At 41.4% G+C, this 15,567-nt stretch overlaps 1 protein-coding gene across 1 annotated transcript; it reads left to right on the forward strand.

The window, feature by feature from the left end:
- The first annotated feature begins 1,385 nt into the window (after nucleotides 1–1,385).
- Nucleotides 1,386–5,232, forward strand: Insl5 (insulin like 5). The gene is given in 3 exon segments (XM_008831088.1): nucleotides 1,386–1,456; nucleotides 1,458–1,549; nucleotides 5,000–5,232. Coding segments are annotated over 3 exon segments (396 nt in total).
- Nucleotides 5,233–15,567: the final 10,335 nt, after the last annotated feature.

Raw genomic sequence — 15,567 nt, forward strand, 5'->3', positions numbered from 1 at the left:
GGGAGGGAGGAAGGAGGGAGGGGGGAGGGAGGGAGGAAGGGAGGAAGGAGGGAGGGAGGAAGGAAGGAAAGAAATAAGGAAATTTAGAATCTAGGGGAGGAGGTGTAGATGATTGTACATTTTATTAGTTTCTAGAGTATATTTGATACCCAGGTTAGGCAGCTGTTCTAGTTTGCTTTTTTGTTGTTGTGATGAAGCATTCTGACTAAAAGCAACCTGGAGAGGGAAGGGTTTACTTCAGCTCACACTTCCAGGTCACAGTCTATCACTGAGGGAACTCAGGGCAGGAACTCAAAGCAGGAACCTGAACCAGAAGCCATGGAGGAACACTGCTTTACTGGCTCGGTCTCTGGCGCGCTCCCAGGCTAATGTTTAGCTAGCTTTCTAATATAGCCCAGAATCACCTGCCTAGGGATGGAACTGCCCACAGTGGGCCCAAGACAGTTCCTCTCAGACACAGTCACAGGCTGATCTGACCTGGGCAATATCTCAATTGAAATTCCCTGAAGTGACTCCGGGCTGTGTCAAGTTGACAGCTGAGTCTAAGCCTTGTCCATTTAGCTAAGAGCTTAGGTAAGGGCTTCAGTCAGCTTACAAAAAGAGATATCTCATTATTAGCTATTTGAGAATATGAATTCAGCCTTATTATAATAGAAATGTATATTGAGACAATATTGAGATAGGAACACCCAAGTAACAGGTTCAGAAGAATCTGATCAGGGAAATTTGAATTCTGAAGAGAAGTTATCTCTCCTAGTCTATTCTGATGCTGAGGTAAGATGGGAATCAAGAAACGATCAGCTGTTAATTATGTAAACTGGCACCCACATTATCTCATCCTCTCTGTGAGGTAGCTATTATCATCAACAAATGTCCAAAAGAAGAGTTTAACTTAAGATTCTAGATCTGGTAAGTGGAAATCCAGGAAGCGAATCCAGACTGCACTGAGTGGTTTCTCCATGCATTGACATAAATGCTGTTTTCACTACTAAGAAACCCTTATCAGACAGGGTTTCCCATTCTACAAATATATAGAGATTGAGGTTCAAAGAGTTTAAAATTTGCTGTAGTACAGTAAGTGCAAATTAGGGATTGAAACTCTTATTTGGTTGCTTTCAAAGTCCTTGAATTTCCACAGCACCTCCCAAAAAGATGTAGCCATGATAAGTGATGTGTTCAGATGACTGAATAACCAGCCATAATCATAAAATCACACTACTAGCTCTCCACACTGTAACCTATGTGCTTGGTAAATATTGTTAAAATAAGGCCTGACCAATACAGAATCAGGAAAGTTAGTATAAATTGCTCAGGAAGGTGAGGGTGATCTCAAAACCTGACCGAGCACTGCTGACCGTATCAGTTCTCATTCTAGTTTCAGGAGAATGAAGGACTCCACTTTTGGTCTGTTTCTGTTCTCTGTCCTGTTTGCCATCCCGGAAGTGAGAAGCAGGGAGACTGAAGCTTTGTGGCCCAGAGTATGTGAGAACAGTCATCTGTATCTGTGCCAGCTCCAGGTGGAGACGACACCTGGAGGGCGCGCTGCAAGGTAATTGAACTCACCTGTCTCCCTTTTTCCCAGACTCCCCGCCCCCAAGAACTGCTGAGTCACTTACATATCAATGAAGAGGGTTGATTATCAAAATAAACTGAATTTGGCTAGGGAACAAGGTGAGCACGCTACATTTCAAAAAGTAAGGGTCTCATTCTTTAGTCTCCTTATTGAAGTCATGTCATGGAATGATGGCTTGAATAAGGTAGCGTCTATGGCAGGAGCTGTGAAGGCTATAGAGAAGCAAGATGTCTGGCTCAGCGCTTCAGACCACTAGCTGCTCTTGCAGAGGACCTGGGTTTGATTCCCAGCACCCAAATGACAGTAAACAACCATCCTTAACTCCAGGGGATTTGACGCCCTTTTCTGACCTCCGCGGGCATTGCACGGCATGGGTAGTGCACCTACCTACGTGCAGGCAATACACTCATACACATAAAAGAAAAATAAATAAAATATGAGAAAAAGAAGCAAGATATCCACACAGGGATGATTATGCAGTGTGATAAGAGAATTCAGGTTAAGTGTCAGACAAGGGTAAAAGGAAGGAATCTGACTCTAATCCAGGACTTACTAAGTACCAGGCAGTTTCTTGTGCAACATTTTATTCATCTTTCTTAGATAAAGATCTTGTGAAATAAGTGATGCTATCATCTTCACCATTTATCAAGGAGAAAACTATTTACCCAGCTGGTCAGCAGTGTGGCTAGGAAGCAAGCTAGGTCTATCTGCTTCAACAACTGAAGTTGTTACTAGTTGTATACTAGATTCCAAGTGGAGAGGAGTCAATAAATGACATAGCCTCTGTCAGTTTGAGAAGTCACTAGGAGGAGGTGGGACTCAGCATGGGACTCAGCGTGGATCTGTGCAGTAGAAAATGTCTGGTCAGAACTCCAAAGGTGACTGTCAACCTGATACAGTTCAGAGTGACTGACCTCACTGAATTTCTTTTTATTTTTTAATTCAAGTAACTTAGAAATTGACTAGATTTCTTTCTGCTGGTCCTATAATAAAGTGTGAGGTAAAATTTAAGATTTGTTTTTCATTATTTTATTTTTAAATTGACAAAATATGCAAATTTATTATGTATGACATGGTATTTTAAATATCATGTACATTAAGGAATGGCCGAGCCAGGCTAATTAACATACACATTGTCCACATTTTCTTGTGATGAGGACACTTAAAATGTATTCTCTTATTAACTACCAGGAATGCATATATTGCTAATGACACAGCAACCATGTTGTACAACAGATCTCTTGAACTTATTCCTCCTGGCTATCTGAACCTGTGTACTCGTTGACATCCCCCCACCCCCTCATTCCTGAAACCTAACTCAGCTCCAGCCAGAAATCATCTTCCTCCTGTTTCCAGGACTCCAGCTTTCTCAGCCCCACAAATGTGAAGTCATGAAGCATTTCTCTTCCTGTGCCAAGGTTCACAGTTCTGCTTCAATCGCTTTGTTTTCTAATAAAAAGTTTAGGAGATGGATGACATCGCAAGTGTTGCAACCACATATATGATGGTAAAGGTTTCAACTCAGTTTAAAATGACTTTGGTAAACAAAATATTTTAGAAAATGACCAACAGGGGCTGGAAAGATGGCTTAGCAGTTAAGAGCCCTGACTGCTCTTGCAGAGGACCTGGGTTTGATTCCCAGAACCCACATTGTGGTTCTGATTCCCAGAACCCATCAGTTCCAGGGGATCTGATGCCCTCTTCTGACCTTTGCAGGCATTTCGTGACGCAGGTGCACTTACATACATGTAGGCATCCACTCATACACATAAAATAAAAATAATATTTTTTAAATGACCAACAATAGTTATTTTTCAGTGGAGTAGTGTCCTGAGATTTCATAAACTTATCATTACCACTTTGGAGGTTCATATAACTAGATCTTACCAGAAATATAAAGGTTTTGGATTATAAGAAAGTAAAGATTGACGTTGATTTTTTGGAATAGCATATCACAATGTACTAGGAAAAATTACATTTGGCATGTCTCTGAAATGTATGGAGCAGCAGAATGAATGTCTTATGAATCTCTGTCTTTATAGATTTTATTTATTAATATTATCGTATGAGTGGGGGGCATGGGATAACTTGTGGATTCAGTTCTGTTCTTCCACCTTTATGTGGGTTCTGCAATCAAACTCAGGTCCAGGCTTGTATTGTCAGGGTACAAGTGCCCTTGCCCACTGAGCCATATTACTGGCCCTCTCTCTCTTTTTGACACTACTGAAATCATAACACTCTTTGTTATACTCCCCCAGGTTTCTAGAGAGTTTTCCTATACTTTATTTATCTGATCAGTTAGTAGTTTACCAACCGACATTTATTCATTTAGTTTTTCTTGATGCTTGCCAATGTGCCTAGGCGGTAAGTGAGTCTGAACAAAATTAAAAGTGAGAAAGGCTTAAATGCAGACACCAGAAACTGTAAGGAAAAAATACAGAAGAAATCAAAGATTGAAGAGAGAGAGAGAGAATTTAATAGTACTTAAGTTTAATTACTTCATTGCTTATAACTTCCTGGCTAAGAGCCACTCAAATCTGGTACAAGGCTAGACTGAGACATAAGGGTGCCCAGAGATAGATAATGGGATGTGGGCTGCCGCCCCAGGGCGTGACCCATGATAAGTCACGTAGGCATGTGAGAGAAAACAGAAAGTGGTCAGAAATGCTTGTGTAAATAAGAGATTAGAGAAATCAGGAAACTGACACGTACCACCCAGAGGGTGACACACATGAATTAGCTTAAATCTATAGGTTAGGTATTTTAAAGCTATTGGTTGTGTGAAAATGTGCGGGCTCTGATACGGTACAATGGGTGAAAATCCTATATAAACTTTGCCTGAAGTTGCTTCAGGGTTGATTGCTCTAACCAGGCCTGCGTGTCTTGGGAGGACGGTCGACCCCAGCTAGCTGGCTTAATAAAGACTTTGCTTGAATTACATCTCTGTGCTCATACATATTGTTTTCCTGGGAAGCCCACGGAGTCTTGGACCCTAACAAAACAACATTTAGATTAAAGTAATGTGGTCTATGTTTCATTTTCAGATATGGAATTTCCATCTCCACTTCCTTTCCTACTGATCAGCTTTGCAAAGGGCATCCAGTGTTTTTGTTGTTGCTTTGTTTACCTCATGTAACTAATACCTTTGGAAACCACTGGTCAAGGAGCAGGGTGGCTAATAGCAGTTGAACTAGCCAAGTGATAATGGTTTCCAAGTTTCCTCCTATGTCAAATGGAGAGTGTGCATGACTGAGCTCTTGCCTAAGTGCCAAACTCTCTGAAGCCAGACCAACATTTTAAAACTCACATGCAAGATTCAGTTTCATTTCAGAAATTCAATTCATTTCTCCAATGGCAGAGCAAAGCTGTTGCCTTCTTTGTCAGAGCTCTTTAAGACAGTGTGGTAACTTTTTCTCTTTCATATAGGTGAGAAAAGAAACTACTTCCAACTCCTAAGCAGACATGAGACTTCTCAGGAAAGTATTGAGCAGAACCTTCCCAAGGTGGATTCCTCAGGAGAGGAACGAGCACAAGATCAGCAGGTGCCCATGGAAAGGCTTTGGGAACCAGTGAAGCATTCGATGACGTCCAGATGAGATTTGCAAGCTCTGTGCTGTACTGCTGGATGCGCCATTACTGATCTTGGTGCCTTCTGTTAGGGAAGAGCCAATCTCCAATGCAGAGCTTCAGCATATGTCTAGTCAGTGTTCTATCGTGGAGGTCCACACTCAGAGTTTATCACTAAAATGATGGCTTTTGGCTTTTGCGGGTCTTTTTCTAAAAGGTCTGTATGTGGCAGGTTAAAGTCACCGTGAAGTCTCCTTCTCCCTTTGCCAAAGTGAATCTACTCTTCTTTTTGAATTCCAACTAATGCTTTGAGATTTCAAGCGCTGTGCCAAGTGCAATAAAAATGCCAGAACCCAAGTTGTCTGTGATTTTTTTCTTTTAAAAAAAATTGCTAAGAGTCAGTGTTTGAGGATGCTCCAACAAAACCATGTACCACTAAAAATTATGGCCATGTCTACTTGAAACCCTGTTCTTGAGCATGAAAAAGAAGTATTAACTTGTATGTGTTTATATCCATATATCTGACCATATGTATGCCTGGTGGGATTTGAGGTTTTTTCTCCACTAAATCGATGGTCACATAGGTATTAGGAACTAATTTATTTGTCATCCTGGACCTTCAATTATCTGCTGAGGTAGTAGTTGGCCTGAACTCACACAGTGGCATCAGGTCAGCCCACGCTCCAACAAATCGTGCTTGTCGTTTTATCTGTTCTTCCATTTATTTCCCCTACCTGTAATTTTCATTGATTTCCATTCATTACGAATCATTTTGTTGCAACTTTGTGTGTTTATACCACTTATCATTCATTCAAATGCTTCCCTCTTAAGAGACTGAATGCCATCACTACTGTTTTTCAAATCATTCTGAACTTGTAATATAATACACCTGAAGCTTCAGGTAACCAATTTAAAAAGTTTCCAAGAGAGAATATTGTTAATAACTCTCAAGAATTCAGCATGACTTCTACTTGGTAGACTTGAGCAAATGCCTATTCACCCCAGATAGGATACCAATGACAGCAAAGTTAGTATTCTATGCCAAGTCCAGCTTGGGGAACTGCCGGGGATTCGAACCAGCGACCCCCGGTGCAGTGATGATTGGGGATGAGTAAGTACGCCATTCGCCAGCCCAAGCTGCCCCCAATACCCGGGGACACTCAGACGCAATGGGGAGTCTAGTCAGGCAGGGACTCATTTATTGCAGGTGTTACAAAGCTTATAAAGGCACCTGGAACTCCCCCCTCCCAGGGTGTATCTTAAGGATGGTCACTCACTGATCATGTACTCCTCAGCAGTGGAAGTATTCTTCAGACTTTCAAAGCAAGCCAGGCCACGTCCCCAGTTACTTCCTTTTGGACCTATGCAAGGTGGGGCCTTTAGGTCCCCACAGAGATCCAGGAGTTTATGGGGCTTACTTACAGAAGCATAGCTAAGTGGTTACTTGGAGGAACTCGTGTGATTCAAAATCAGCTGCATTATCAAACAGTCTTACCCTATCAAGGAAGTGCCATCGTGGACCGCCACCTTCAGTTAATATGTACACTAGTACATTCTCCTTCATTCTTCTACTAAGAGGGTTAGTAGCCAATCACCATAACCACAACTGAGCTGTCACTGTATTGTTCTGCTTATTTCATTGTGCTGACTACTAGGCCAACATTATTTTTGCTCCAGGCTGGTTATAGATGGTCATGTTATATCCTGGAAGGAAAAGCTATGCTACAACAGTTGACAGTGTGCTGATGATTGGCAGACTAGGGTTGGGAGAGAAGCATCAAAATTAACATATGAAAGAAATCAATGACAAAGAGAAAGACTGAGACCCACTCCCCACAATAAGGACTACCTAGAAAGGACAATGCGGAGAGAAATGCCCTCAGTATACTAATGTGGAGAAGGCGGGTGTTGTATAAATGACTATAAAAGATCATGACTCTCCTGGCCCCAGTGCCTTTGAGCTTCTGACCTTTCCCTGACCCACTTCTGGCCTCAGAAGTGCTCTACTAATAAACTTTTCATTTCTACCACTAGCCATGTGTTTTTGGTCCAATTTTTTTTTGTTCTGTGACACGAGAACCTGGAAATTTCAGTGGGTTCCTTCTGGACTGTGACCAATGCCTATAATAGTTGACAAACAGTCAGGAGGCAAGATTTATGTCCCTAGTTCCTTAAAAATCTTAAAAGAAGCCCTAAATGCCTCTCTTCCTTAAAAAGCACACCCATCTTTCCAATCTTCTTTCCTTCCTTCCCTCCTTCCTTTCCCTTCCCTTCCTCCTCCCTTCCCTCCCCTTCCCTCCTGTAATGAGTGTTTTAGAGTTAGGATATAATTAATATAATTTATACTTGAAATTATAAACTGGTAATATTAAGACTCAAGTAAAATGTTTACTTGAAAATGGATTGGTGTGAATGTGTGAAACACAGATAAGACTCTGGAGCTAGCCAGATGTTCTACTGACAAGCGACCAAGTTAATGATGCAAGGACTGATAACCAGATGTCTGCTGAATCATGGACTCAGACCTTAAAAGCCGGATCCTTGAGAATCTCAGGGGCGCACTCTACTCAGAGCATCCCGATGCTGTGTGCGGCCCCTTCTTCTCGCTGAATCATGCTCCTCTTGCTGACCGCCTCCAGAGGAATCGAGACGTCACAAACCACGTCGAACCTCGCAGCCTATCGAGGCCATGCCATCGGCATTCCAGTGACAGAACTTGAGGGTCTAACTCTCTAGGACCGGTACCTTATTGTACATTTGACTTGTGTTGTTTGTCGTATATAAATAAATGCATGTGAAAGACAGACACGACTAGCGAGCGTGATTCCTCCCTCAGGGGAATGACCCTGAGGTGACACTGGCGACACCTCCCCTCCCCTCCTGTCCCCTCCTCTTCCCTTCCCTCCCTTCCCTTCCCCTTCCCTCCCCTCCCCTCCTTCCTTTCCCTTCCCTTCCTCCTCCCTTCCCTTCCCTCCCTTCCCCTTCCCTCCCTTCCCCTCCCCTCCCCTTCCTTTCCCTTCCTTTCCCACCTTCCTTGTTTCTTTCTCCTCCCCCTTTCATTCTATCCCTTGGAAATTGTGGGCAAGTCGCTATGAGGGCAATGACCACAGTCCAAGGCACAGCAGATCCAACCAGTCCCTTTCCTCCTTTTTCCTCTCCATGGCTTATAGCTTCCTTCTGTGGAAGACTGAGGATGTGCATGGATTCTTACCCTTACCCTACTGGGATAATGCTGGGGCCATGCTGGGGCAATGAAATTTTCTACCAATGGCTGTCAGGCAAGGGCTGCAGTTAGAGAGGGAGGCAGCTGCCAGGAAGGGTGTGCATTTAGATGGGGAGGCCTGTGTAGGTCCACAGCTACTGGGCCAACCCACACCTAGTCTGGGAGATGCATACAGAGCCATGACCCCCTTCAACATCCTGATATCTATCTTCTGATCACAGAAAGGAACCCTGAAAGTCAACATGATTTTGACCACATGGCATCCAAAGATGGTGGCGTCTATGTAGAAGCAGACATGGTGGTGCTGACAGACATAGTGGTACTGATGTGGAAGCACCAGTCTACAGCATATCCAGTAATTGGGTACCCCAGCACTACCCCCCGTGGACTTTCTCATGCTATAAGCAATTTGCTCTCCTCTCTTTCTCTCTCTCTCTCTCTCTCTCTCTCTCTCTCTCCCCCCTTCCCCCTCCCTCTCTCCCTCTCTCCCTCTCTCCCTCTCTCCTTCTGTCTTTCGTCTACCTTCCCAGAGGCCTGCCAGAATGGTGAGTTGCAACTTGGGCACAGCAGGCTCCAATGTGGTAGGCATGGTTACCAGTGCCCTCCTCACACTCAAAATGATCCCCCTTCCTTGGGACCCAGGCTGGTGCCTATTGAGACCCACAGGCAACTAGCATTGGGGAATGTGGGTGTCACACCCACATTTGTTATCTGCAGGGCCCTGATACCTACTGGTTTCATATGATGATCTGAGGCTCAGGTCTGTACTTTAGAACCAACCCTTGGAAGGGATGGGAATTTAAAGTCTGGAGCCCCATCTTGGAGGGCACAGAGGTTATTGTGGTTTGAAAGAGAAATGTTCCCCAAAGGTTTGTGTATTTGAACACTTGGTCCCCTAGTTGGTGGTGCTGTTTGGCTGTCTGAAGAGGGTATGGACTCTCTCTCTCTCTCTCTCTCTCTCTCTCTCTCTCTCTCTCTCCTCCTTCCTGTAATGTAGATGAAAATGTGATCAGTCATCTTCCTGATACTGCCGTCATGCTTTCCCTGAATGTTGTCATGCCTTTTCATGATGAAGACACTTTTCCTCTGGAGCAGTGAGCTAAAATAAACCCTTTTCTCCTCTATTGTTATTGGTGATGGTATTTTATTACAGCAATAGAAAAGAAACTAATACAGAGGTCAAAGAGTAACTAATATAACTGCAATGCAGCTTGGTGGGATAGGATCCTGAGCCCAGTGCTCTCCAGGAGATAGATGCCTGAACCCCACACTGAGGACTTAAAAGTCAGGTCAGGTTCTAATCAGTTGTTGGATAGGTGTGTCCTCTGAAAGAACTAGCAACAGCTGGATGTCTGTACCCTAAGAGGCTCTGTTGAAAGGAAGGGAGACAGTCACCCTTGTCACCCAATTGGTCAGCTTCAATTGCGTGAAGGGGAGGGTCTAAGGACAGATGCAGGAGAAGCCAGGGAGGCAGCAGGAGCTTTCCATTCTTGGGTGGGTACTCTAGTAGCTGCAGATCTAGGAAGCTCAGCCAAGATGTAAGGAAAAAAGCATGGGTGTGCATGCCTTTGAAAGTAACCCCCTCCCGGTCATCACAAACTCTGTAAGAAAACTCAAATTTCCTTATTCCCTAAATTGTCAGTTGGTCGTAAGAACAGCGTGGGGCCTGGGAGCTGAGAGTGCACACAGCTCAGGCTCTCAGAAGTAAATTTGACTTTAAAATTGGTGTAGTCGGCAGGATATGTGAGCTATGACAAACTGGAGGAGTTTGACAATGTCTCTGATATGGAAAAAGACTGAAGCCCAGTTGGGGGAGGGGAGAGTATGGGTAATAGTCACACAGATTCTGCAATGGATAATGAAATATGTAACTAAAATGAGGCCACCTAAGTGGACAATGAGTTTAATGGGGGAAGTCCCCAGGTGGCCACCATCTCATAAATGACACAAAACAGTGCAATTGCTTAAGCGATGAGGGCTGCTGCCTCACATGTATGAAAATTCTTTAAGGACTGTGGAAGGCCTAGAAAAAATTTTACAAGCCATGGAAACAGAACTTGGATCAAAAATAATAAAAAAAAAAGCATCTCTGAAACTGCCTGGCTGCTTTGCATAATAAAAGACTTGTCCAGGGCAGAGACAATAGCCTGAGGGGAGACTGAAAAGATGGGAAAGGAGTTACAGGCAATGTGGTGTGGGCCTCAGAACATGCAAGTAAACTGCACAAGAGAAAGGGAACTGGAGATTTTAACTTGCTTAAGGCTAGGGGACCAAAGAGGAAAGAGACCCCAGATTAGATCTGTAATACAAGGTTCATCCTAGAACCAGGAGTCAAGGGACACATGGAAAAAGGCAGATAGTAATGAGAAAGGGAACAACCTAGAAATAGAAATAGCTAAAGACGCCCCTCAGATTCAACCTTTACTACAAAGAGGAAAATCAGCGTTTCAACACACTGATGAAAGCCTTAACAATGGTCCGCTACAAGGAACTGTAGCCAGCAGAAAACACTCCACATTGAAGCTGTTAGAACTAGGGAAGACTTTCAAATAAGCGAAGGAGCCCTTAACCACATGGCTTGTAAGAATATGGGACATGGGAGCAAATGATATTATTCTAAATGCTTCAGAAGCATCAAACCTGAGCTATGGAACCACCCAGACCTCTTGAGACATAGGTTATGTAACCTAGACCAATGCAGGGGGAGCAGACCCTAATGGAATGGCTTGTGGGAGGCATAAAAGACACTTGGTCATCACCAGTGGAGGCTCCCATGGTTAGCAGGGGCTGGAGGACCATAGAAGAGTGACAGGCATTACTGAGAGAACTAGATATAAGGAAAGCAATATATGATACCTAATTCTCTGGGCCTGATAGGACTGTGTTCACCGCAGATTTAAAGAAAAGTTTAATTCAAGAGAGACCTCAAGAATGGTATGGAGCTTTAATGGTTTTCTAAGTCCCTCAATGCGGCAGAATGTCTGTAAATTAAGGGAGGCTTTGGCAGATCTAAGTGACTCAAACCAGCATGCAAAATGTGTCTGTAAAATAATAAAACAACCTACAAGAGATATAAAAAAGACAAGGCGAAAAAAGAGGTCTGTTTCGGTTACCCAAAGGCAAATGTAGCAAGATTTATGTCTAACCAAAGTTCCTAAAGAAAAAACTGACAATAAATAAATAAATAAATAGAAAATTCTGTGCTAAGGAGTTTCTGGAAGGCTTTAAAACCCAAGAAACAGTTCACAAAAGGCATACAAAGGATAAAAACTGTCCCAGGGGTGGTTAAGGATTCCCAAAGATTAAACAAGGTACATTTCTCTCCTGAGAAAGGTTATGCTAGGGGTGGAGGCAGTTTTCCCTACCAGGGCCTCCCCCAACCGCCAGGTATGATTAATGGAGAGATGACAGATATGGCTATAGCCTGAAGGCAGACCCAGGGCCTTCCTGACTGGGGAACCAACAGGTGCAGTGGGGACAAGAGGGGCCCTCTGCCTCCTCAGCCTGGTGCAGCGCCAGGCAACTTGAGCCAGAAGCCATGAGTTTATCAATAAAACAATACAGGGAGGCTCTGTGTAAAATCCCTGAATGCGGAATGACTCCAAAGGGATAACTAAAGATAGTAAAGAACTAACTAAGTTAATGCCTCTTATCTATGTTATGGTATCCAACAGAGATCTGTTGAGAAAGCAGTTTATACAAATGGATAGAATTTTTCCATGCTGTGCTAAACCTTGTCTATATTTGATTTAATATATAATGTTAACCTTTGAGTGTTTTACAGGTGTGAAACCCATTTGAGAGATTATCAAGTACACCTGAAGAAACAAAGGCTGGGTAAAATTCTTAGGAGCTTTATGGTTGAGTGATACCTACCAGAATGGTTGGGAAAAGTCTGCAACAGCCTAATCCTGTATTAAAAAAAAAAAAAAAAAAAAAAAAAAAAAAAAGGCTCCCAAAAGCTGTACAATGATTAAGTAAAAATTCCAGTACTAGGGGTACTATTGGTTGTTTGTAAGGACAGCATGGGGCCTGGGAGCCAAGAATGCCCACAGCGCAGCCCTCCCAGAAGTAAATTTGACTTTACATCAATTGATAAGTCTTGCAGAAGATTTAGTTTGGAGATGCAGGCTTTTTCTGGAAATGCTCCTTCAAAGTTCTCCCTGTTGGCTAACCATCACAATTTGTGCATGTGAGGGCCATATATTATTTATTAAATATTATTATCAATTATATTAATATTTAATATAATATAATAATATGATAATAATATTGTTACTGTCCTTTGTTGCTAGAAAGCACTTCCTAGGATCTGATGTAGATGAGGCTGAGTTGTAGGCAGAAAGAGCAGTCTTCAGGAGACAGGAAGAGCTGGTAAAGCCAATGTGGAAAAAACTGGATCCTATCAAAACTATTAGCCATTACAATCTGGATCTGACTTTTTATTTTTCTCTTTTGTTCCTCTGTATCTTACATAACATTTACATGTGATGTATAATTTGATTATTACACTTAAAACTAAAATAACCAAGAGCATTAATTGGCCTAATGGAGTGAAGGAAAGAAACACATGTTAAAAGATCAAATTTTACACATATATTTTCAAAATAAAGTTTAATTGAATTTTTGCAAATTTTTTACAATATATTTGATCATATTTAGACCCCCTACCTATCTGCATCCCCACTTTCTTACTTCCTACTAAATTTCTGTACTCAGATAGATAGATGATTGATCGATTGATAGATAGATAGATAGATAGATGATAGATAGATAGATAATTTATTAAGGCCTATAGAATCTCAAAATAAAGTTTAATTGAATTTTTGCAAATTTTTTACAATATATTTGATCATATTTAGACCCCCTACCTATCTGCATCCCCACTTTCTTACTTCCTACTAAATTTCTGTACTCAGATAGATAGATGATTGATCGATTGATAGATAGATAGATAGATAGATGATAGATAGATAGATAATTTATTAAGGCCTATAGAATCAGGTTTGTTTTCTTAAATGCCCTTCAGTGTGGGTTCGTCCACTGGAGCCTGGTTAACCTACTAAGAGTCTCACCCTTAAGGAGACTGAATCTCTCCTCCCAGCAGTCATCAGTTGTTGTAGTTCCTCAGGTTGGGTTGAGGTTTCTAACCCATTTCCTCATGTCTGTATCGGAATTTTGTCTGGTTTGAGATTACATGGGACAAGCCCCATACATATATTTTTTTTCCCTAAACTAGATTTACTATATGTTTCCCTCTGTATTTACAGTTATTTGAACTCTATGAATTATCTTACTTATATTTGGAGTATTAAAATAAATATTATCTTTTAATTTTAGTTTTCCTTTCAGCCATTGGATTTTACTGCTATAACCTTATGTGGAGTGGCTAGTTCTAACTCTAGAAAACATTGACATTCAGTATTTAAGTTATCATAGCTCTTATCTATGGATACCGACTTGATTTGTCTTATTATATTGTGTCATACCAGATTTAGTGTAGAAAAGCAAGTGATAATTTATTTTTATTTTGTGTGTGTGAGTGTATTGCCTGCATGAATGTAAGTACACCTGTGTCATGCAATCCCTGAGGAGGTCAGAAAAGGGTGTCAGATCCCCTAGAAGTGACGTTAGGGATGGTTGTTAGCTGCCGTGTGGATTCTGAGAACCAAACCTGGGTCCTTTGCAAGAGCAGCCAGTGCTCTTAACTACTGAGCCATCTCTCCAGCCATTTAATCCTTGTACCAAATATTAATAACATTCATGGAAACAAGAGATTAGATCTGATAGAAATCAAAATTTTATAGGCCTTATAGGAATAACCAAATCTTACCTTTTATTTTAATGTTTCGAAGTAGAAATGAAACTTTTGAAGGATTCACTGTAGTATTATTCCTTTCATTAGTAAAATATAAATATTGTCTATTTAATATTTTTTAACAATCTCAGCTAATTGTACTACATAGAACATATTAGTCATTTAATTAATCATCAATATGTAAGGTATAAAGCATCATGAACATTGTTGTGATTAGAGATTGAAGTCTTTTGTATTATTTGGATGAGTTAACCCAAATCTTTGGGTATCTCTAACTAGAATGAATAGCGTTAGAGTTACTTTGTTAAATATCTGGGCATGTTATAGGGCCTTTAAATCTAATTGGTTGAATTTAGTATATATATGCATATATATAGGCAATTTAAAACTAAATTTGTATCCAAATTGTACTGAATGATTATACTACAAAGAATGAAAACGTGAATCTTTTAAACATGAAAACTAGTTTTGAATAAGGTAGAGTTCTGGGTAAGCAAATAATCATAATGAAAAAAGCATGATTAATAAAAAGAAATTGCATGCTTACTTATAACTTCATTATAACTTACTTATAGCTTATATTGCATTCTTACTTATAACTTTACTAAAACCAAGATTAAGGTTTGGCATGGTGGCACACACCTTTAATCCAGCCTTCTGGAGGCAGGAGGCAGAGGCAGGTAGATCTCTGTGAGTTCAAGGCCAGCCTGACTAGTTTACATAGTGAGTTCTAGTCCAGCCAGTGCTGTATAATGAGGCCCCCTCTCAAACAACAACAATAAAAACCCCAAACCCCAAGATCAGCATTATTTTATCATTTAGAAATATACCAAGTGAAATGTTAAATATCAGAAATAAATATATCTAATTATAGGATTTAAGAAGCAAAAGTTTAGAGTAATATTCAATTTTTTGGGGTACTCCATTGTCAGTGTGCTTGAAGATGAGCATCATCTAGCATTTTGCAACCCTCATGGATATGTTTTCAGATGAAGTTTGTATGTGTAAATTTAAATGCTTATCTCTTTTTGCTGTAGATGAATAGGTTAGAAGTACCTGGATGCAAACATTTTCCTCTAGTCAGACTGGGTCTTTGATGTGATTTGTGTTTTCTTTTTTACTTTTAGTTGATGAAATTTGTCGCGAGCCGGGACTCTGTGCAGCAGAGTCCAGGAAAGATGACACAGACACCAAGGTGAGGTTCAAGCTTCTCTTTCTCTTTCTTCCTTTATTCTCTCTTATTCTCTCTCATATTCTCTTCACTATGATGCTGTCTCCCTCTATTACACACTTCAGCTCTTTATATAGCGTTTCCAACAGTCCTCCCCCCAGCCGGTACCAATCAGGGCTCACACACGTGCAGCGGCCAGGCAGAGTGTAGCTCAT

Source organism: Nannospalax galili, unplaced genomic scaffold (assembly GCF_000622305.1).
Source record: "Nannospalax galili isolate Female #2095 unplaced genomic scaffold, S.galili_v1.0 scaffold553, whole genome shotgun sequence".
Classification (NCBI taxonomy): Eukaryota; Metazoa; Chordata; class Mammalia; order Rodentia; family Spalacidae; genus Nannospalax; species Nannospalax galili.